The following is a 22900-nucleotide window of genomic DNA, read 5'->3' as shown; positions in this document are numbered from 1 at the left end:
TGCGATTTTGATAGGGATTACATTGAATGTGTAGATCAGCTTGGGGAGTATTACCCTTTTAGCAGTATTAAGTCTTCTTCTCTATGAACATAGGATATTTTTCCATTTATTTAGATCTTTTTATTTCTTTCAACAGTTTTTTATACTTTTCAATATACAGGTTTTACACTTCTTTTGTTAAATTTATTACTAAGTACTTTATTTTTGATGCTATTGTAAATTGTTTTTTGAATTTCATTTTTGAATTGTTTGCTAGTATGTAGAAGTAGAATTGGTGTTTGTTTATTCATCTTGTATCCTGCAACCTTGCTAAACTCCTCTATTAGTTCTAATATTTTTTTAGTGGATTCCTTAGGATTTTCTATATATAAGATAATGTTATCTGCAAATAAAGATCATTTTACTTCTTCCTTTTCGATCTGTATGCCATTTCTTTCTTGCTCAATTGCCCTGGATAGAATCTCCAATATATTATTGAATAAAAGGGTGAGAATGGACATGCTTGTCTTGTTCCTGGTCTTGTGGGGGGAAGTATTCATTTCTTCACCATTATGATATTAGCTGTGAGTTTTTTATAGATGTCCTTTGTTTCAGTTTAAGGAAGTTCCCTTCTATTCTTAGGTTACTGAGTATTTTTAATCATGAAACGTTTTTGGATTTTTGTCAAATGCTTTTTTTTTTTTCTTGCACCTATTGAGATGATCAAATGGTTTTTGTCCTTTATTCTATTAATGTGGTGCATTAAATTAATTGATTTTCCAATGTAAAATCAACCTTGCATTCCTAGGATAATTCCCACTTAGTTATGGTGTATAATTCTCTTTATATACTACTGCATTCAGTTGGCTAGTATTTGTTGAGGCTTTTGTGTCCATATTCATAAGAGATATTGGTATGTAGGTTTTTTTGGTAACATGTCTTTCTGGTTTTTGTATCAGAGTAAACTGGCTTCATAGAACGAATTGAGAAGTGTTTCCTCCTCTCCTATATTTTGGAAGAGTTTGAGAGGATTCATATTAATTCTTTAAATGTTTTGTGAAATTCACCAGTAAAGTCATCTGGGCTTGGGATTTTCTTTGGGGGAAGTTTTAAATTACTAATCCAATCTCTTTACTAGTTATAGGCCTTTCCAGACTTTCTGTTTCTTCTTTAGTTGATTCTGGTAGTTTGTGTCTTCCTAGGACTTTGTCCATTTCGTTTGTTATATAATTTGTTGGCATATGTTTCTTCATGGTATTCTCTTATAATTCTTTTTTTTCCTGTAAGGTCAGTAGTAATGTCCCCTCTTTCATTTCTGATTTTAGTGATTTTAGTCTTCTCTCTTCTTGGTCAGTCTAGCTAAAAGTTTGTCAGTTTTGTTGATCTTTTCAAAGAATGAAATTAGCTTTTATTTTTTCTTTTCTTTTTTTTCCCCTCCTGTTCTCTATTTCGATAATTTCCACTCTAATTTTTATTGTTTTCTTCTTTCTGCTTGCTCTGGGTTTTGTTTGCTTTTTTCCCCCCCTGTTACTTAAGGTGGAAATTTAGTTTATTGATTTGAGATCTTCCTTTTTTTTTTTTTTTAACATTGGCATTTATAGCTAAAAATTTCCCTCTGAGCACTGTTTTAGCTCCATCCTATAAGTTTTGGTATTTTGTGTCTTCATTTTTATTTATTTATTTTTTAAACATTTTATAACTCTCTTACTGATATTCTCTGTTGGATGAGATGTTGTCAACATACCTTCCTTTAATTCCTTAAATATGGTGTCCTTTAGTTCTTTGAACATATTTACAATAGGGGCTTTGAAGTTTTTGTTAAGTTCAACATCTAGGCCCCCACCAAAGCAGTTTCTGTTGCCTACTTTTTTTTTCTTCTTGTCATGGGTCACATTTTCCTGTTTCTTTGCATGTCTCATAATTTTTTTGTTGAAAATGGAACATTGCTACAATAATATGTTGTAGCAACTCTGGATTTTGAACCCTCTCTCACCTGGGGCTTGTTTTCTTATTTATTTCTTCAGTGACTTGCCTGGACTAGTTCACAGAATTCTATCAATATTTTCTCCACAGTGTGTAGTCTCTGATGTTGCTCCTCAAAGAGTGAAGCTTTGACTATGTGCACAGTCTTCTGACCACCAGGGATTATTGTAGTTTTAGCAGTGCTCTCTTTCCCTGGTCTCCCTGTTAAGCTGCTAGGTGACCTGACTTTACTGTAACACTCACAGCCTTTAGCCTCCAGTAATTGCTAGCTGACTGCTCTGTTGTTTTTGGCAAAGTCTGGGGCATAAATTGTTCCACAGTGTGATCCAGCTAAAGTCAGACCCCTTTGTGGGGGCAGTCTTTGAGGCTTGCTCTGAGCTCAGAAAGGCCCTTCTTATCTGTCTCTTTCCCTGGTTTACTCTCTTAAACTTCTAGCTGGGCTACTATTTTGTTTGTTGCTGCTAGTTTAATGGAGCTAAGAGCCTCCTCTTAACTGTTTACCACGAAAATCTCCATTGTTTTTGACAATACCCTTATGCATGAACTTCCCCACATTGTCTTCCCAATAAAGTATGTCCTCTTTGGGAGAGCTACTGAGCTCTCTGTTCTTTTTTTTTTTTTTAATTTATTTTTGGCTGCGTTGGGTCTTCGTTGCTGCGTGTGGGCTTTTCTCTAGTTGTGGTGAGTGGGGGCTACTCTTCGTTGTGGTGCTCAGGCTTCTCATTGCAGTGGCTTCTCTTGTTGTGGAGCACAGGTTCTAGGCACGCAGACTCAGTAGTTGTGGCTCGCGGCCTCTAGAGTGCAGGCTCAGCAGTTGTGGCACATGGGCTTAGTTGCTCCGCGGCATGTGGGATCTTCCCGGACCAGGGATTGAACCCGTGTCCCCTGCATTGGCAGGTGGATTCTTAACCACTGCGCCACCAGAGAAGTGTCTGAGCTCTCTGTTCTTATGGCCTCCCTCTCCCCCGCCTTCCAACAGAATGCCTGTACTACTGCATTAGAGTAGGGCATGGGCAGGGGCTGTTGTCCACTTCTTCTGAAGTGATAAACCTGGGTTGCTCCACGAGTAGGGCGTTGGATGTGGATGGCAGCCCCTAGTCTTTTGGGCTTGCCCTCCTGGCATGGCATCTATGAGTGAGCTGGGGTGGGGGCAATTGGGACCCAATATTCTCAGCCTTCTGTGCCTAGGTAAAACTTCCACCCTATGAGTGGGACCTGGGATTTGGAAGGGAGTCCCAGTCCAGGCCCCTGCCAGAAAAAGGGATGACATGCTGGCCACTTGCCCTTCCTTAGGTGAAACCATACTCCTAGACTAGGAGCTGAAGGGAAAGGGAGTCCTGTCTTCTTTGACCTCCCTGCTTGAAGTAGAACTTATGTCACAGTGAGCTGGGAGGAGATAGAATCAGACAGTGGCTCAAATACCATAGACTCTTACTGTTCTTATCAAGATTTACTAAACTTTCTTGAATAAATGTTTCTCCACTTTCTGTATACTCTTAGGACAATATCCAGAGATTTTAAATGGTTGGTTTTTTAAAAAATAATTTTCACTAGTTAAATGTTTCAGTGGGGAGATGAGCTTCTCACGCTGCCATTCCAGAAGTGTGGTCACCTTAGGCGTTTTATTTCCCCATCATGTTTTAGTATGAAAAATTCTAAACAGCAAAGTTGGAAGAATTTCACAGTGAATACCCATATTCTCCTTACTAAGATTCTACCATTAACATTTTGTTATAATTGTTGTATCATATCTGTCCATTTATCTATCATTCACTCTGATGTATTTTTGGATGCAATGCAAAGTAAGTTGCAGACATCAGTAACTTCTAAATTCTCTCACATGTGTATCATTAACTAGAATTCAATATTTGTTTGCAGTTTTTTTTTCTTTTGAGGTAACTTTTGCATACAATGAAGTACATAAATCTTAAGTTTACAGTCATTGAGTTTTGATAGATTCACGCACCTGTGCAACCCAAACTCCTGTCAGGATATGAAATATTTCTATCACCCAACAAAGTTCCCTCATATCTCTTCCCCGTCAATCACCATGACCTCCCCGCCCTCAGAGGCAACCACTGTTATTATTTTTTTCTACCGTATATTAGTTTTTTCCTGGTCTACAACTGTACATATTAAGAAATCATATAGTATGAACTCTTTCATGTAGAACTTCTTTCACTTAGCCTAATGCTTTTGCGAGGCATCCATGTGGCATGTATCAACTATTAATATTATTACTGAATAGTATTGCATGATATGAGTTTACCAACTTATTTATCCATTCTCCTTTTTACAGTCACCTGGGCTATAATTTACTGGAGGACTTTAGGCGGAGAATTGGCATCTAATTTACCCTTTAGATAGGTCATTCTGGTTAGTAAGTGGGAGGTGAACTATGAGAGCAGGGCAAGAAGAGGCCTGTTAGGAGGTTCTGGCAGCAGTTCAGGTGAGATTTGAAGTTGGTTTGGATGAACATTGTAGCAGTGCAGATGTTGAGTGGAGATGGTCTGATTCAGGGTACATTTTGGAAGTCAAGCTAACAGGACTTGCTGATGGACAGGATTGTGGAAAGTGAAAGAAAAGAAAGAATCAAAGGTGACTCTATTCCCCCAAGACATTCATTAAATAAAATTTTGCCATTATGAGGGTGGAGAGGCAATAAAAAAAACAAGCCATAAATTTTCTGCTTGGAGATTTGGCTAAGAAACAGTTGCAAGGCAATCACTAAGCAAATATTTGCCAACTGCATCCAGAAGGCAATTGGTTAGTTCATACACCCTGTGAACACATGCAGCTCTTTAGACAACCAGCATAATTTGCAGCTTCTCTTGCTATGATGATATGTATCACTATATATATATATATATTTTTTTTTTTGCAGTACGCGGGCCTCTCACTGTTGTGACCTCTCCCGTTGTGGAGCACAGACTCCGGACGCGCAGGCTCAGTGGCCATGGCTCACGGGCCCAGCCGCTCCGCGGCATGTGGGATCTTCCCTGACCGGGGCACGAACCTGTGTTCCCTGCATCGGCAGGCGGACTCTCAACCACTGCGCCACCAGGGAAGCCCTTGTATCACTATTAGAAATACAATTCAACTTAATTTTTGAATCTCTGCTTTATCCACCCTCCCACCTGCCACCCCACTTGACCTAGCACTTCAGAGCTGTTGGCTTTAAGATTCAACTTCCCTTATTTCACTCAGACAGGAAACTCTTAAATGTTGGTTATTTCTTATCTGAATCTTTAAATATGTCACTGTGTTTCTGTGATTGGCCTTTTAAAAAGTATTACATAAAGACTGATCCCTTTACATAAAATGAGGCTGAGATCAAGCTTTCGTTTATTAAACAAATATTTATTGTGTGCCTACTAGATGCTAGGAACTGTGCTAGGCATTGGTTATACCATGGTGAATAAGATAGACTCTGCTCTCAAAGAGCTCAAAGAACACATAAATTGGGCAGGTTTTTTTTTAACATCTTTATTGGAGTATAATTGCTTTACCATGGTGTGTTAGTTTCTGCTTTATAACAAAGTGAATCAGTTATACATATACATATATTCCCATATCTCTTCCTTCTTGCATCTCCCTCCCTCCCATCCTCCCTATCCCACCCCTCTAGGTGGTCACAAGGCACCGAGCTGATCTCCCTGTGCTATGCGGCTGCTTAAATTGGGCAGTTTTATTACAGTGTGATAAATGCTATAATAGAAAGCATGTAAAAGTGGCATTCAAGGGCTTCCCTGGTGGCGCAGTGGTTGAGAGTCCGCCTGCCAATTCAGGGAACGCGGGTTCGTGACCTGGTCCGCGAAGATCCCACATGCTGCGGAGCGGCTGGGCCCGTGAGCCATGGCCGCTGAGCCTGCGCGTCTGGAGCCTGTGCTCCGCAACGGTAGGGGCAACAACAGTGAGAGGCCCGCGTAATGCAAAAAAAAAAAAAAAAAAAAAAAAAAAAAGTGGCATTCAACAGAGGCTTAAGGATCAAGCCAGGAAAAACTTCCAGAGGGTATGTTTTAGTTGAGAACTGAGGGATCAAAAAAATGAGCCAGAGAAGTTGAAGGCGGGACAGAACAGGGTATTCCAGGTGGGAGAAGCAGCATGATCTAAGATCCAGACATGGTACATTGGTAGAACTTCACATTTGAGATGGGGGAAGTGGAGTCTAAGAGGGAGTTATTAGAGAAGGATGCAAGGGACGGATCTTGAAAGGTTTTCTAAACCTGAAAGTCCTTATGGAGAAGGGGAAAGGGTTGCAGGTGAGTGTTGAAGTGATCATAAATTGATGGAGGTGATTATAACTGCCTGTGAACTAAGCTGCCCTCATGTGATTTTCTCCATTCAGAATTTGCCTGCTTGGGCTTGGGAGAAGGCAAGGAGAAGGCAGAGTGCTGGGAACGTCCAGGGTTATGAGTGCTGAAGATAATTCAGCATTTCTCCAACTGCTCTTTCTCTAAACATTCTACTGACAGATGTTAACAGGATGAAAACATCCTTGGTCAAAGAAGTTTGGGAGAACTGCTATATACTCTAATCCCTTCTTAATATACACATAAACATATTTGAAGTTCTGAGGGTCTCACATTTGAAAACCCAGTTAAATTTAGTGTAGTCAACTTTTTAAAGCTTATTTGCCTCTAGAATGGCCTCTGTGTGTGTGTGTGTGTGTGTGTGTGTGTGTGTGTGTGTGTGTGTGTGTTGCATCTGCTAAGGTCTCATAGTTTGGTTCATGATGGATCAGATAATCATTCACCTTACCACTACATAAAATAATAGGAGCCTTTATTTCTTTTCATTCAGCATGTTTAAATTATAGGCAGTTAGTCATTTAAGTCCACATTGATTTAGGGTAGAGCAATGGCTAACTTGTTCTGAAACGTACCTCATTCTTTATGAACCTATTTTACGTTCCTATTCCATTTGTTACCAACTCTTGTCATAAATTTAAAAAACAAACAAAGCATAAACTAGCTTCCTTATTTTTCATCCAGGATCATAAGAAGCCAGTGTGAAAACTGGCAAGGAAAGCTGGACCATGCCAAATGGTTAGGATTAGGGCTGGCGGGGAGGACAGCAGTCAAGAATTACTAGTATTATTATTTTACTAATAATAATAACCAGCGTTTTCACGGTCTTTACAGTTTACAGATTACACTTATATGTGTTATTTTACATAATCACATTCAATTATTGATGAGCAGGGTACAGCTATCATTGGTGAGAGCAAGGAACATAATTTGGGGAGATGACAAATGAAAAGACATGTTGAGGAAAAGAAAGATAGGAGCTGGGTGGGAAAGGAGTTTAAAAAATACTGGGGACAGTAGTCTAAAGCATGCATTCCCAATGGAGGTGAAAATTACCAAGGGGGTGAAAAGCAGTTTTGGGGAGGCCAAAAAAGAAAGAGTAGATATTATGGTGGTTTGTGACCCTCCAAAGGGCCACCATACAAAAACAGACATGCAGTGTATTTACGGTATTAACATTTCATGGCAGAGGTGCAATTAGGGAAAAAATGTCTAAAAAAGCTTCTTGAGGGTGAGGGGGTGATAATAAAAAAAAGGTTGAGGAACTGTGATGTAAACTCTGTGGTGCCCATGGAACTTTTTGACGTTTGTCAGTGATTCTTCTGTTCTCAGACATGTTAGACAACTCATTTGTCTAGCACAGTGTCTGCTCATGGCTTCATTTGTCTGCCCATCTTCCCCAAGGCCCTAAATGACCATGTTTTGCCCCTTTAAGCTCTTCTCTTCAAGCTACAGCTGACTGAATTAGGGTGGATGCAAGCAAAGACTGGTTAAGGCATAGATTGGCCAGTGAGTGACCGGGAAGCCTGGCTGCACTCACTTCCTCTCATCAGACTTCCATGGTGCTGTATTGGTATAATGTCTCCTCCACTTCTCCCTTTCAGATGACTGGAGTGGGTATCAAAAGAGCCCAGGTTATGACATCTCCCCAGTCAAGACGCTTTCAATCTCATTTGAGTGAGATTGAATGTAATTGAATGAAGATGGAAGAGAAATTTATTTGAATCATTAGCTCTTTGTCCTTTATATACTAATCATATATTAGTTAAGGGAGGGCTTTCCTGTACATTGTAGGTTTAGCAGCACTCTAGGCCCCTCCCCAGGAGATTCCAGAAACACCCCCCTCCCAAAGTGTGACAACCAAAAATGTCTCTAGGCGTTGCCAAATGTCCACTGGGGGGCAAAGTCACCTCTGGTTGAGAACTACAGATATTGAGAAACTAGAATATCAGAAAATTATCAATCTCCTAATGGTATCATTATGATCAGAAATGCCATAAAGGGTTTGTGATCTGCTGTTAAACATCATCTTAATAAGGATGTTACCAGAAATTATGGAAGACAGTCCTTGAGAGCCGAGACCAGTGTTGTTACCAAGATATTCACAGCTAACAATAGTGAGCAGCAGATGCTTTCTAAGCATGTTCCGTGTATTAACTCATTAGTTCTCCTGGCAACTCCAAGGAGTTGGTACGACTATTATTCTACCCACCCTACAGGTAAGGGAACTGAGACATGAGATGTTAAGGGACTTGCTGAGGTCACCCAACTGGTGATAGCAAAGTCACCCAGGCAACCCAGTTCTAGAGCCCACATTCTTTTTAAATTTATTTATTTTTGGCTGCGTTGGGTCTTCGTTGCTATGCACGGGCTTTCTCTAGTTGTGGCGAGCAGGGGCTACTCTTCATTGCGGTGCGCAGGCTTCTCATCATGGTGGCTTCTCTTGTTGCAGAGCACGGGCTCTAGGCGCGTGGGCTTCAGTAGTTGTGGCACACAGGCTCAGTAGTGGCGGCTCGCGGGCTCTAGAGCACGTGCTCAGTCGTTGTGGTGCACGGGCTTAGTTGCTCTGTGGCATGTGGGATCTTCCCGGACCAGGGCTAGAACCCATGTCCCCTGCATTGGCAGGCAGATTCCCAACCACTGCGCCACTGGGGAAGCCCCCAATTAGGCATTTCAGGCCATTATGTTTTCTCTAGACATGAAAGAGCTCATTCCCCAAACCTAATTACTAGCCCTGAGAAATTTAGATCAAATTCATCCCTCATCTATGTTCAAACTCATCCTTAGATCTCATGCAGCTCAATAGGCTTGGGAGGCAAACAAATGCCTTCCTATTTGGGGGTTGGGGGCTGGAACAGATACCTCCAGAGTGGAAAGGCTGTTTTGCAGAGCACAGTCCTCTATAGCCATCATGGGTTCTCAGCTCCCCGAATTCCCCATGTTTCATAACTGAGTGTACTGCCACTCGCATCCCTGAACTCTGGTGCCAGCCGCCTGAGTGCTTCAATAGGAGATGTTCCATTGCTCTCTAAGTCTCGCTCAGCACTGGGTCAGAGTTTTATTTATTTATCTATTTATTTTAAAGTTGAGGAGTTTATTAGGGAAAGATGAAAGGTTAAGACACCTCAAGTGACAGAAAGAAAACTCTAAAAATGTCCCTTTTCAAGCCAAGTGGAGGCCTGGCCTTGACCTTCCCAAAAGGACAAGAAACTGATGGGTTAGCAACAACATTCTCTGGCAGCCACCTCACCAGGGCTCCTCAGCCAGGAATGCTTCCCACCCCTGGCCAAAGTTGGGGAGGAGACAGACTATTTATAGAAGCAATGCAGAGACAATGAGAGCTGTAAGGAAAGGCTGAGAGAGAGAGAGAGAAAGGTGGGGAGGACCTGGACAGAGTCTCAGGCTTTTGGCTCTTAGCGCCTCAAATGTGTTGACAAGTAGTTGTACAAAGTGTTACTGAAGAGGTAAAGTGCCTACTGTTGTTTCTGAGAGTTCCCCTGGACTCCTTCCCACGCGCCACATCACACTGCTGGGTGTACATGGCAGAGCCCAAAGGTCACAGTTTTGAAATAAAGAAAAACAAGAATAAGCCCTGTTGTTCTTTAAGGAGAGAGGAAGGAACTGAAGACTGCTGGGGCCTTTCCCACGAGGCCTTTTTGTTCTGCAAAAGGAACTTCCTAGCAGCAGCATGGCACAATTATAGGTGAGGGTCTCACCGCTTGTCACCCTCGCTTCATTCAGTGTACTCTGTTCTCTGTTCAAGAGCTGTCAGTTTCTCGTTTAGTGTTGCGAGTCTTGAGTGGAGAAAGTCTGCGATATCAAACGAGTGGAGAAAGTCTGCAATTTTCTTGCTGCTGCTGGTGATGACCTCAATGTACTCCTAGTTCACCCCGTCCTGGTGAACCTCTCGCTGCACTGGATCCTCTTGTCCCACCATGGCCGCTGCCTAAGGAAGCGCGACTAGGTCAGAGTTTTAGAGGTTATGTAGCATGATTTTATACTGCACAGTTTTATGTTATATAAAAGTGCCATTATAGTATTGTTATATATTCTCTAAACATTTTTGGGCAGGGTGCAATTTGAGGTTAAGGATAAGATGCTACAAACAAATAGAAATTAATTTAGACCAGAACTGTCCAATAGAACTTTTGCAGTGATGGAAATGATTTATATCTGTGCTGTCTGGTACAGTAGCCACTAGCCACACGTTGCTATTGAGTACTTGAAAGATGGCTAGTGCAACTGAAGAACTGAATTTTATTTTAATTTTAACTTATTTAAATCTAAACAGCTGCCAGTGGCTCCTATATAGGGTAGTGTATAGGCTGTCTTTCAAGAGGATGGCTACTAGCTGTCTGGACCTCATCTGACTTAGGACTTGGAATATAGGAAATTTAAAGCTGTTTTAAAGTAGATCTTAAATAAGATCCTGAGATTTCCATGTGGCTAGTCTCTTTCCTTGTCTTGGGATGGGTGACTCATTTGGAGATGGAAAAGCAAGCAGCTCTGTACTCCAGCATCCCACAGAGATGGTTCCTAAGGAAGTTGCTAACCTTAAGACAATTCAGGTAGAGGCTGAAATGTCAGAGGGGAAATCAGAGATGGTCGAGTCTATCACTGTCTCTCCCCCTCACTGGCCCTCTTCACTCTGTTTGCACCCTCACCTACTGCCCTGGCCTTATTTTCAACGTTGGGGAAATTTTCATAGTTTTGGAAGGTTTGGAGAGGCAAGAAGCATTTACCTGGGAGATTCTAGGCTCTCGAGGAGGGTCTAGAGTGGCTTGGGTTTAGGTATTAGGATAAATTCACTCCTTTAAAGCCCATATAAATTAACGTCAAAGACCCAGCTGGCAAAGTGCCTACTCGAGCATCTCAGGTGGTGGTGCAGCCCAAGAGCTACTCGGCGGAATGGAGTGGGAGAATTCCCATCTGCCACTAAGGGAGCTTTGTGAAGCGAGGACCATGTCAAAAGTGGGCGTGGGGACAAAAGGAAAGATGAAATAATGGTATCTCAGAATTGAATAAAGTGAAATGTTTCGAAAGTCAGGACCCAGTGGTTCACGCAGTTCCAGACATACAGAGACCTTCCTATTCCTTCCAACCTGAGGACAGCACCTGTGTGAGGAGGAAGCGCTTAGATACTTGGCATGTGCTGAAAAGTCACCTGTCTTGGAACAAGAAGGCAGAGAGTGCTGTTGCCCAGGGCAGGGTGTACCATCGTCAGGCTGGCTGTGGAAGAGTTACACAGAGTCAACTGATAAACATACAGAATCCCAGCCTCTCCTGGGAGATTCCATTTCCAGCAGAGCTGAGGTAGGGCATGGCAAAACACATCTTTAACAGGTGATTCTGATGCACAAACTAGATCTGGGGAATCCTGCAAAGACTGGGGGAAACAACTTTTCTTGTTAGGGGAGGTGACCAGGAAGAGCTGAAGAGCACCAATCGTATTATAACCGAGGTCCTCTGGCTGAGGTATGAGATTAAAAGAACTCCAGAACCTAGAGTGATCCACCTGGTATTACTATAGCTTACACTGCACACAAGAAAGGGCTTAGCTGCTAGCTGTCTACTTTCTACAAATTCTTAAGAGGACAGTGTATCGATCAGTATTGATCAGTTTAGACCTTAGCCCATCATCTGAACCAAACACTGTCTTAACATGTTTTTCTATGTGTGGGTGATAGATAATAATAAAAGATGAGAATATATATATTTTTATATATATATATGTATAACTGGATCACTTTGCAATACACCTGAAACCAACACAACATTGTGAATCAACTATATTTCAATAAAAACTTTTTAAAAATTAAAAAGTAAAATATCCCAGTCAAAAAAATCTGTAAAGATGTTTAGGCTCTTAGTTAGGATCCCATAAGAATGAGCATTTACTACTAAGTAATTAGAAAGCATAAAAAGGTACACTCCAAACAGAACCTTATTTTGGAATTTTAGTGTTAACAGATGGCAGCTTCACAGGTTAAAATAGGAAAACACTGAGGGGAACAGATGTCCAAATTGGGCCCAGCCATCCCGTGAACTTAAAAGCTTCCCCTGGGGGTTTCCCTGGTGGCGCAGTGGTTGAGGGTCCGCCTGCCGATGCAGGGGACATGGGTTCATGCCCCGGTCCGGGAAGATCCCACATGCCGCAGAGCGGCTGGGCCCGTGAGCCATGGCCACTGAGCCTGTGCGTCCGGAGCCTGTGCTCCGCAATGGGAGAGGCCACAACAGTGAGAGGCCCGCATACCGCAAAAAAAAAAAAAAAAAAAAAAAAGCTTCCTCTGTTGTGCAGAGATTTTGTTCCATATTTGTGGTAATGGATAGCTGTGATGGCCAAGCTCACAGGTAAGCATCCAACCCTGTTGCCCATTCTCTGAGGGCTCAGAGTTCACATCCCTGTTGAATGTGCTGATGGACTGTTTGGTGGGAGACCTATTTCCCTGGTTTTTCCTGTCTCTCTCCTTTCCCGCCGGGCAAGATGTGGACAGAAGAGTTTATGGATTTACTCCAGTGATACTGCATGGTGCCACATAGGGCCCAGGCCACAAAGTCTCTGAGGTATACATAGGTAAGAAGGCCAAGAAGAGAATAAAGACATTACTTCTGCTTTGTTGCTGGATCGTGCCCCTCACATAAGGTTCCTAAGTCTCTTCTCTAGATATGAGCAGAGACACAAAGATTTCTCGACTTGAACATGTTTGGGCACAACTCATGCTCACGCGTACGCTGACACACACGGTCGAGGCTCAGAAGCTGCCATCAGTTAACGTGGCTGAAGTGGGTGCCAGGTGGAGACAGAGCCTCCTCAGCCCTCTTGGTAGACTTGCTCAGCGGGACTCCAGGTAGACAGAAGATTCAGCGACAGGTTTTTCTGCTCTTGCTGAGATGTGACAAGGTGGTAGCCCAGCAAATTCATGGTATTCCTGCAGACTTTCTGAAGCCGAGAAACCTTTTCATAAGGCAAGGACCAGCGCCAGGCCTGAGAGACATTGAGGGCATTCCTGGCATTTGTGTGGAAGGCATGCTCACCCATGCCCTTGCCTCGAGTGATGTTGTGCACCCAGGTCTGGAGCTGGGGCAAGAATTTCAACCCTGCATATTCATACATTCGGGCAGTCTGGGCCAGGGGGTCCCGGACCAAGTCCTCATAGCGCACGAGCAAGTAGCGCTGCCTCAGGGCTTTGGGCAAGGACTGCACAGCCTTGTAGATCTCCAGCTGGCTTTGGCAGATGACTTGCATTGCGTAGTAGGGTTGATCCTCCTTTTTGAGTTTCTGCAGATGCTGCCCCATCACAATGTGGGTGTCAGTCATGAGTTCCTCCGTGGTGTGTTCTCGGGAACGGAACACCGCCCGGGGGTCCCGGACCAGATGCACAATGTGCAGATTGAGGGAAGGGTCTCTCAGCAGCGGGTAGAGCACCTGCAGTTTGAAGAAACGGACCTCCTTGAGCACCACGTGGCTGTAGGTGCGGCAGGCCTTCTCCACCACCTCAAAGGGCTCTTGATTGCACAGAAGCTTACAGTGAGCCTGGGGTATGATCTTATCTCGCGGGAAGATGTTGCAGGCAGGTGGAGAACACAGGGCCCGGCTGCCTTCCCACTGGAAGAGGCTGGACTGTTTTCGGGGGCCAGGTTTCATGTAGGCATCAAAGACGCTCATGTCACACAGAAAGACGGCCCGTATGAGATCCCGCACTGCCATGTGCAACCTCTGGGGAGTACTTTGTGTGAAGGTCATCCAGACGTGCCAGGCAGGCTCCATCAGGTAGAAGACGTCTGGGTGCTGCCCAAAAAGCTGCCCTACGAAAGAAGAGCCAGAGCGCCACGAAGACAGGATGAGCACATGCATGTACGCAGGCTTGGGTTCTTCCTTCATCTGCAGGGAGTTGAAGTTGTGGGAGTACAGAAGGATGAATAGAACAAAGACAGCCATCTGGGAAGCCAGGAACAGTAGTAGCTTCATTTTCGGGGGCGGTGTCATGCTGAAGTAGAAGACCTTCAAGGAACAAGCAGAGGGGCTATGTTAGGCTAATGTTTTGGTATCTGGCTTCCATCCCATTTCTAGCCAAAGCTACTTTCTCCCTGACCCGCACCAAGGGACAATGTAGAATGCTGGAGCCTTCTTGCAATGAATTGCACAAATCCTTCTCGAAATTAATTCCTGTCCCTTGCAGTTAGTGTGTCAATAAGCACTATTTCTTTCTTTTTTTTTTTTTTTTCTGGTACGTGGGCCTCTCACTGTTGTGGCCTCTCCCGTTGTGGAGCACAGGCTCTGGACGCGCAGGCCCAGCGGCCATGGCTCACGGGCCCAGCCGCTCCGCAGCATGTGGGATCTTCCCAGACCGGGGCACGAACCCACGTCCCCTGCATCGGCAGGCAGACTCTCAACCACTGCGCCACCAGGGAAGCCCAATAAGTACTATTTCTTTTTAAGCTCTTTCTTTTTAGTCTCTTTACTTCCTCCCTCCTGGTCCTTCTTGTCCATGGAGCTACAAAAATGTGTGAACTCAGCCATATTTCATGAATATAGGGAAAACAGGTTCACCCTGGTGACACACATGTCTTCACACAGGCCATGTAGGCAAAGCTTAACCACAGTCTGACCCAAGTTTTGGTTGAATGCCCCATGATTCCTTCAGAAACTACAGGAGATAAGCTGACTTCTGAGGAGCTGCCTTGAGGCCCGCCCACCCCCATCTTGAGGGATAGTGCCAAGGCCATTTCTCACTACCCTCCTTCATCTCAATTAAGCACAGGACTTTCAATACCCTGAAGGATATGGCTGCAGAGTATAAAACTGCTTGGCTTTGGTTTGGAGTTGTCTCCTCAGCGGCAAAGTGCCCATGGCACCTATCATCTGATCCCCTCTGATTTGGTCTCATCCTGTGGGACTAGGAACATGAGGAGCTGACCCAATGCTGTCCTCGTGTCTGTGTATGTAATAAACTATCTGAATCTATTTGGGTTGAATCATTGTTGCATTAGCAGCCAACTGTATGAAACTGTGGCAAGCCAACCTAAGAGCTGCAATAGTGATGCTGTGGCCTGTTAGCCACTGTGCTGCTTCTTGGGGTAATGTTTGACCACTTGACACAACTTACTCAGGGTTGCTCAGTACAGTTGGGCATGTTGTATACTGCCCAACCCTAGGGAATGCCACTTCATCAAGAATTTAAGATATTTATTATTTAACAAAATGTCTGGTAGGTGACAGTTAAGTATCTTGGTTCAGTAGGATAAGTACATTAGGATGGTTTTCCAGTTCTTAGATGTTAAATATCTAGAGAAGGGAATTTCACTTTGTAATTTACACTAAGGCTTAAACAGACTGGTGGCAACGCTGAACTTACTCCCTTCACACCAGGGCTTTGTGTGAAAAGACCACTGTTCCCAGTGCCATGCTAGAATATTATTCCAGGGGAGCTCTTAACTCTCTTTATGGGTTGAGATGACTCTGGATCATTCTGGGTGACTTCCTGACATAAATAACTATTGAGAAATATAATAGATATTTCACATAGTGTAAAATGTTAACAGTAGCAAGGTGCTAATTTGCATATCACTCTATACTCAAGAAATTCTTCCTTCAAGCTTTAATAAAGAAGAGAAAATATGTTTCTAGACAGTAATTGCAGCTGGGTTTAGGATATGCTATTCTCCTGGTGATAGGTCTCATCACCAATTTTTTTAAAGTTTTGAATAGCTAATAGTCACATGGTTCAAATTGTTTTTAAGAGTATCATTATCATGGACATTAAGAGTATTAATGTATAAGAGTAAGAGTATACATTAAGACATTTTAAGAGTATCATTATCATGGACATTAAATCAGAATTTAAAAGAAGGCTTCCTAAGGTTCCACATGCAGGAAGGGAATAAGGACAGTGCTTCCCAGCCTGTAGCCTAGCCTGTCACACTCCAGGTCTTTTACATATTGAATATTAGGTGAGGGGAAATCCTATGACAACAGTTATGTCTCTGGAGGAGACCTATAGTCATAAATTAGAAAATTTCTAGAGCTATTTGTATGACATACTTTTTAACAGGGTCATAGAATTTTTCTAGGGGAAAGAACACCTAAGAATTTTACCAGCTGCTGAATCAATAATCTCTTCTCTATTTACTGACAGCTAGTATTTATCTACGAGCTGGTGTTTTATCATCACTATACAGTGAAATATATACTTCCAACACCTGTCCTCCATCTGCCCATTTCCCAACTTGCCCCCAAATAGCAACTGGGTTCTTTTTTTTTTGCGGTACGCGGGTCTCTCACTGCTGTGGCCTCTCCCGTTGCGCAGCACAGGCTCCGGACGCGCAGGCTCAGCGGCCATGGCTCACGGGCCCAGCCACTCCGCGGCATGTGGGATCTTCCTGGACTGGGGCACGAACCCGTGTCCCCTGCATCGGCAGGCGGACTCTCAACCACTGCCCCACCAGGGAAGCCCCTGGGTTCATTTTTTAATGTGTCCTTTCAGTTGCTTTATGCATACACAAGAAAATTCAAATGTCTATGTATTCTTAATTTTTCCCCTTTTGATAACACAAGAAGTTGCAAGTTATCCACACTGTGCTGCAACTTGCTTTGTTAACTTAACAATATGCCTTGGAGAGCTTTCCATGGGAGTACATAAGGCGTTTCCTCATTCCTTTTTACCACTGTGTAGAATTTTATTGTATAGATGTACCACAGTTTATTTAACCAGTGTCCACACTGATGAGCTTTTGGGTTGTTTCCAGTCTTTTGCCATTTCAAAAATTTCAATAATGACCTTTATGTTCATACATCATTATATAAGTATGTAAGCTTACTCCCCAGAAGTGGGATTGCTGAATCAAAGAGTACAGGTATGTGTACCTTTGGGATCTGTTGTCCAGACAGCCTTCATATTGGTAATAAACCATTCTGTGTGTCTAGAAGTCCAGAGATTCTAGAGAGTAAATTTTAGAGGAGGAATTGGGCAGTCACAGATGTGACTCTTGGAGTTTATAGCTTGCTTCCTGAAGAGGTAGAGCATGCTTTGCCAGCCCATGGACTTCCCTTGGAAGTCCCCTGAACCTTCTAGGAAGTGTGTAATGACCTCAACCAAACCTTGAGTGGCAATGGCCCAGAAACCCCTCTCTTTCATTCATTACAACAATGCATTTCCTCCACATGCGCCAGAAGATCCAGTGAGGATCATCTCTCCTACGTGCCAAAAAAACCCCACTTTGCTGTATGCCAGGAAAATGTCGATAAATGGGAATCCTTGTCTTGGCCCTGAAGGTTAGAATGGGGCCAGCTAAGATATGTTCCTATTCTTTTAAACTTGAGCCCAAGAGGAAATGATTAGAAACTAAGCCATTTTTGACAATGGCTCAAGAATACCCACCCCCCAGCCCCCCAAGTATTGAGGAAATGACTAGCAAGGGATCTTCTCCCAAAGGCAGTTATGAGTATGAGGAAAAGTTTGGAACAAAGATAGGAAATAATGGAGCAAAAGAGAGAGGAAAGAACTTGACCTGTGTATAATTATAAGGATAGAATTTTATATGCAGGGCCTATAATCGGCTCAGGAAAAAGCTAACATTTCCTAGGGACTAGCAACATAGACCTTTCAAAAGTACGTCCTCCCTCCCCCTATCTGGCTTTGGGCCAGTTCAGTGTTTGAGAGGGCTAGCATGCTCTGAGCCCTCCTTGCCTGCCAATAGCACCTGGTGTCATGCCCATTCTCTCCCAGAGCTGGAGCCTGGCCTTTGAACTCATCCCCAGTTGTCCTCAGGCTTTAATAGACCACGGTTCTCAGGAATTCCCAAGGAAACCCTCCGACTGCTTTCTCTGCTTTTTCTTTCCATGAGCAATTTCCCTGGCCAGAAGGAAAGTATGCTTTTGTAAAGTGAGTCCCATCTCTTGTCACTGGGATCTAGACGCAACCTGGATCTAAGCAACCCATGATGGGGCTGATGAGAACAGTCAGGGGACACTTTAGGGTGTGTCTCAGGGAAAGCTTATCCCTGCAGTCCCTGGAATCAGTGGTAGAGGTGGCTCCGGGAAGACAAGGAAACTCAAGGCTTTTCATGGCAGTTTCCTCTATTCTAACCATCATCTCTCCCCAGCTGTCCTATATTAACCTCCTCTGTAGTCCTTGGGGTCAGGAAGCATTTATGAGCGGTCTGTGATGTGACTTCCATCTCAGAGTCCCTAGTCCACCTTCCTGAGTGTTCTTTTTTGCCTATTTGATTGCATGCTTGAACCTGCCCTCCCTGTTATCTAATCCTGAATGTGCTAGCCTGGTCTTGATAGTAAGTGGCCTCTCTCTTCTGTCTCTCATTTCTCCCCCTCAGCTCTCCCCCTCATCCACTGCTGCCTTGAAAAACATCACGAAAGGGTGGTAGTGATGTAGCACCTACTTCAGGCACAGGGACTATAAGGCACCAGGATGGGTGACTCACCCAGCAGCCTGATTACAGAGGGCTGAATTATAGAGGACCCTCAAGTCCATATCGTGTAGCCTATTAGAAACAAAATGATGAATTCTGAGGAAAAAACCAAACATACATCAATTTAAGAGCCCTGTATTCCAGCCGCTGACAAATTTCTAATTTATATTTCCCAGTGAGATTATGCCCCCTAAACCAGAAATTAGAGATGGCAGAAGACATTTGCACAGAGAGAGAGGAGAGCTGGATCGGGGAGACCTGCATCCACACATATAGCTGCAGAACCTGGAAACCTGTGAGATAAGCACCTGGGCAAAGGGTATCCGTACAATAACAAGCTCTAACTAGACTGAAGGGACTTTGCAATTTCTGTGTCTCTAGTAACAACGACAGTGCCTGGCGTCTAGTAGGGGCTCAAGAAACATCTATTGAATGAATGACTGAATGAACAAACATTTGTAGCGTTTTTTTTTTACTATTTGAGGTGCCCTCACTGACCTGGGTAAGGAAAGCAGGACAAGATATTTTTTTTTATTTTGCACATATAAAAGTATTTAACTTCCAATTAGAAGTTCCAGACTTATCCACAGCCTTACAAGATAGAAGTCTCTTCTACCTTGGCTGACTCACTGGTCTCAAATTTAATCTTATTTTACATCTGAACAGGGCTCCACAACTTTGAAAGCCTTTTCAGCCACCGTAATGACAACAGTCCAATTAAATATATAGAACAGTGATGAGCCACACCTCTGTGTTTCAGAATAAGTGAACTTTAATTAATTGACTCAACGATAGAAATAGCCCTGTCTGATCAGACCCGGATCTTTTGGGTCCCAGGTCTGAGAATTCAGTTATCACACTAAATCTTACCTGAGCTAGAGAAAATCTGTAGCTCCCAGCACCTCCCGTCCCTACTCCCCAACACCTGAGCAGAGGAGAAGCTGCAAGAAGTACAGAGATCCAAAGCCAGCATCTGAATGAGTAAAACACGTCAGGGGGACTAGCTACAAAAATATACATCGGAATAGCCCTACTCACATTCTAGGCTCTTTCTTAACTCTTTTAGGGATAGAGCTGGGTGGGGAGAGGGGAGCTGCTGGCAGGCAGCTTGTGCTTTTCGGGGAAGATTATCCTGGTGATTCTGATTCAACCCCCCACCAACACCTCCCCTCCGCCATCGCCCAGAAAATTCCCAGCTTAGTTGCCCCAGGTTATCTGATACTCCGCCCCAAGAACCTGGGAATAATGGCCCTGCTTTGGAGGTGTAGAGAAAATTCTCTCCTTACCTTGTTAATGGCTTAGGCTTCCCCACTGCTCTAAAGGCTCACTGCTAGCCAAGTTGTGCAGCTTTTGTCCTCTGACTCACCAACTCTCCTCTCAGCTTCCTCCTCCTCCTTGCATCTTGCATAACCATCCCTACTCAGAGCAAATTCCACTGCCTTCTTTCTCTGGCAAAAAATTACCCACCTTCCAAGACAGGGTTAAGAAAGCATCGCTCCCAGAGAGGCTTGATATTAGCAGCTTTAACCCTGAGATACTCAAGGGGTGGGGAGACTCTGCTGGAGTGGGCGGGGCCCGGAGAAGCAAAGGAGGAAGCATTCTCTCCCACCACTGGGAGGCGATCCTGGAATGTAGATCCCTTGAAGGCAGCTGAATAGGTTAACTACCTTAGGGCACAGTGGAAAAAGAAAAGGGACCCCAGAAGTAGATGAGGTTGATAGGGAAATCGCAGGACAATGACAGCCAAAATGGACACAGTGTGAAACCTTGCTCTTATCTCTGCTGCAAAAAGAGGAGAAAACCTGGAAGCGATTTCTGGATTCCACCTTCCTGCTCACTTCACTGGATTTAGGGAGAAAACATTTTTTTTGGCCTCTGTGTCTTATTCAACATCTTCACCCTTCTTGCAGGAGGTAGTAACTAGAGCTATTACGTAGATGTAATAACTCGTTTTATGGGAGGACACATATGTATTGGCGTTTAGTTGGGGTACGGGAAAAGAAATTTCCCCCTCAAGAAAAAAAGAAACAAGTTATCATGAAAAATTATATCTTCTTACTAGCTGTGTGTACTTGGGCAAATCACACAACTACTCTGAGCTACTTTACATGATTGTTGTGAGTGTAAAACAATAGGTGAATTTTTATTTTTATTTACTTATTTTTGGCTGTGTTGGGTCTTTGTTGCTGCGCGTGGGCTTTCTCTAGTTGTGGTGAGCGGCGGCTACTCTTCGTTGTGGTACGCGGTCTTCTCATTGCGGTGGCTTCTCTTGTTGTGGAACACAGGCTCTAGGTGCGTGGGATTAGTTGCTCCATGGCACGTGGGATCTTCCCAGACCAGGGATCGAACCTGTGTCCCCTGCATTGGCAGGTGGATTTTTAACCACTGCGCCACCAGAGAAGTCTCGATAGGTGAATTTAAATATATATATATATTTAATTGAAGTGTAGTTGATTTACAATGTTGTGCCAATCTCTGCTCTATAGCAAAGTGACTCAGTTTAGGTGAATTTTTTATTCAATTAAATTAAACTTAGAGCTTCTCTGGTTTTTTCCAGGGAAATTTTTTTCCAGTAAGTTCCAAATAGCAAAACTGGAATTTGCCAGGCACAGGCAATTATTAATATAGCATTTACAGTGTATTTACAACTATTTACATAGCATTTACATTGTATTACAATGTAATCTCGAGATGATTTAAAGTATACAGGAGGATGTGTATAGGTTATATGCATATACTATACCATTTTATATAAGGGACTTGAGCATGGTATCAGCGAGGGTCCTGGAACCAATTCCCTTGCAGATACGGAGGAAGGGTTGATTGTACAGGCAAAAATATGCAGATCAATAAAGGGAAGTCTTCGGGTCAAAGGCCAGATTATATAAAGCAACACACCAGAAGTCCCAGGCCTTGAGTCAGCCACGAAAAATAGCCTGTATAGCTTCCAGGACACTGATTAATTCAGAAACTGTTCGATAAATGTTTACTCCCTTTCATAGAGAGGGGAGATCCAGAAGAGAAGTCGCCTATAGTGTAGCACAGGCACAAATTGACTTCTCTTTCGTGGGCGGCTAAGAGCCTCTTACACTGTATATTCTTGGACTATGTCAGGTAGTCATAGATTCAGCCACTGGATTTGTCACATTATTAACTTCATAATCACTGTGTAATTCACACAGACCTTTATATAGTCCTTCCTTCCTGGAGGCGAGTTTATTGTTGGAATTAAATGGACTGCCACTCCCTGGGGAAGATAGAACCAACATTTCGCTTGGCTCATCTTGGCTATGAGGAAGGAAAAAAAAGATGAGGAAGCTCTTTTTACAACATGTACAGGAATAAAGGTAAATTGTGGTGGAGTGTAAAAGCGACTGATTTTGGAGTCAGACGTCTGGGCAAGTCATTCCACCTCTCTGAGCCCTAGAATATCACTGTAAAATAAGGTGTAAAGTATCAGTGTAAAATATATGTTCACCTAATGGAATTCTTGTGAATGTTAGGATTGGATTCATGCATATAACACCCCTAACACAATATTATGACAATAATGAGTTTAAAAGTGGTAATTATTATAGAATCATAATAACACCTCTTTTTTTCTCTCTCGGCTGTTGGCTTATTTTCCAAGGCCTTGAAAGAGAGAACAGGCAGAGTTGTGTGAGTCCTGGGATAATCTAGGCAGTGTATTTGCTGGTTTCAATCAGCTGAGCCCCCTAAGGCCTTATCATAAGCACCATAAGCACCACCTGTGGTGGTGCCTTGTATTGATTTCAGTCGTGTGGCCTTCTCTCCCTTCCTGTTTCTCTCTAGCAGGTGCAAGAGAAATTTCTCTTCCTCGAAGTAACTCCATTGCAGAGACGTAAATTGAAGAGCAAAACTGGGCCGTTGGTAGTTCTGCTTTTATTCTTACTATAAAAGTAATACTTGTTAATTATAAAAAATTTGAAAAATACAAAATGTATAACGAAGACAACACAAATCTCTTTACATTTTGCTGCCGAGAGAAGAGCACCATTGATCGTTTTTCCCAAGCCTGCAGAAATCTGTATAATTGGGATCACACTGAAAATATAGTTTTGTATTTATTTTTCCTTAGTCTTTAAAACATTTTAAATTATGAAATTAAAATTAAGGTATAAAGGTACAATTTAACAAATGATATAAAGGAACTACCACTCCAAAATAGAACATCCAAAAAA

General features: G+C 43.1%; 2 protein-coding genes across 16 annotated transcripts in view; one reads left to right on the top strand and one right to left on the bottom strand.

Moving 5' to 3' along the window:
* Positions 1–22900, top strand: part of ZNF19 (zinc finger protein 19) — a 134208-nt gene that overhangs the window by 13381 nt on the left and 97927 nt on the right. The gene's annotated exons all lie outside the window — the stretch shown is intronic.
* CHST4 (carbohydrate sulfotransferase 4) lies at positions 11431–14341 on the bottom strand. The gene has a single exon (XM_004273443.3). It carries the CDS (start codon positions 14257–14259, stop codon positions 13084–13086), a length of 1176 nt encoding a protein of 391 aa, XP_004273491.1. The 5' UTR covers positions 14260–14341; the 3' UTR covers positions 11431–13083.

This window comes from Orcinus orca, chromosome 20 (assembly GCF_937001465.1).
Source record: "Orcinus orca chromosome 20, mOrcOrc1.1, whole genome shotgun sequence".
Classification (NCBI taxonomy): Eukaryota; Metazoa; Chordata; class Mammalia; order Artiodactyla; family Delphinidae; genus Orcinus; species Orcinus orca.
This window is presented reverse-complemented; position numbering and strand designations above follow the sequence as displayed.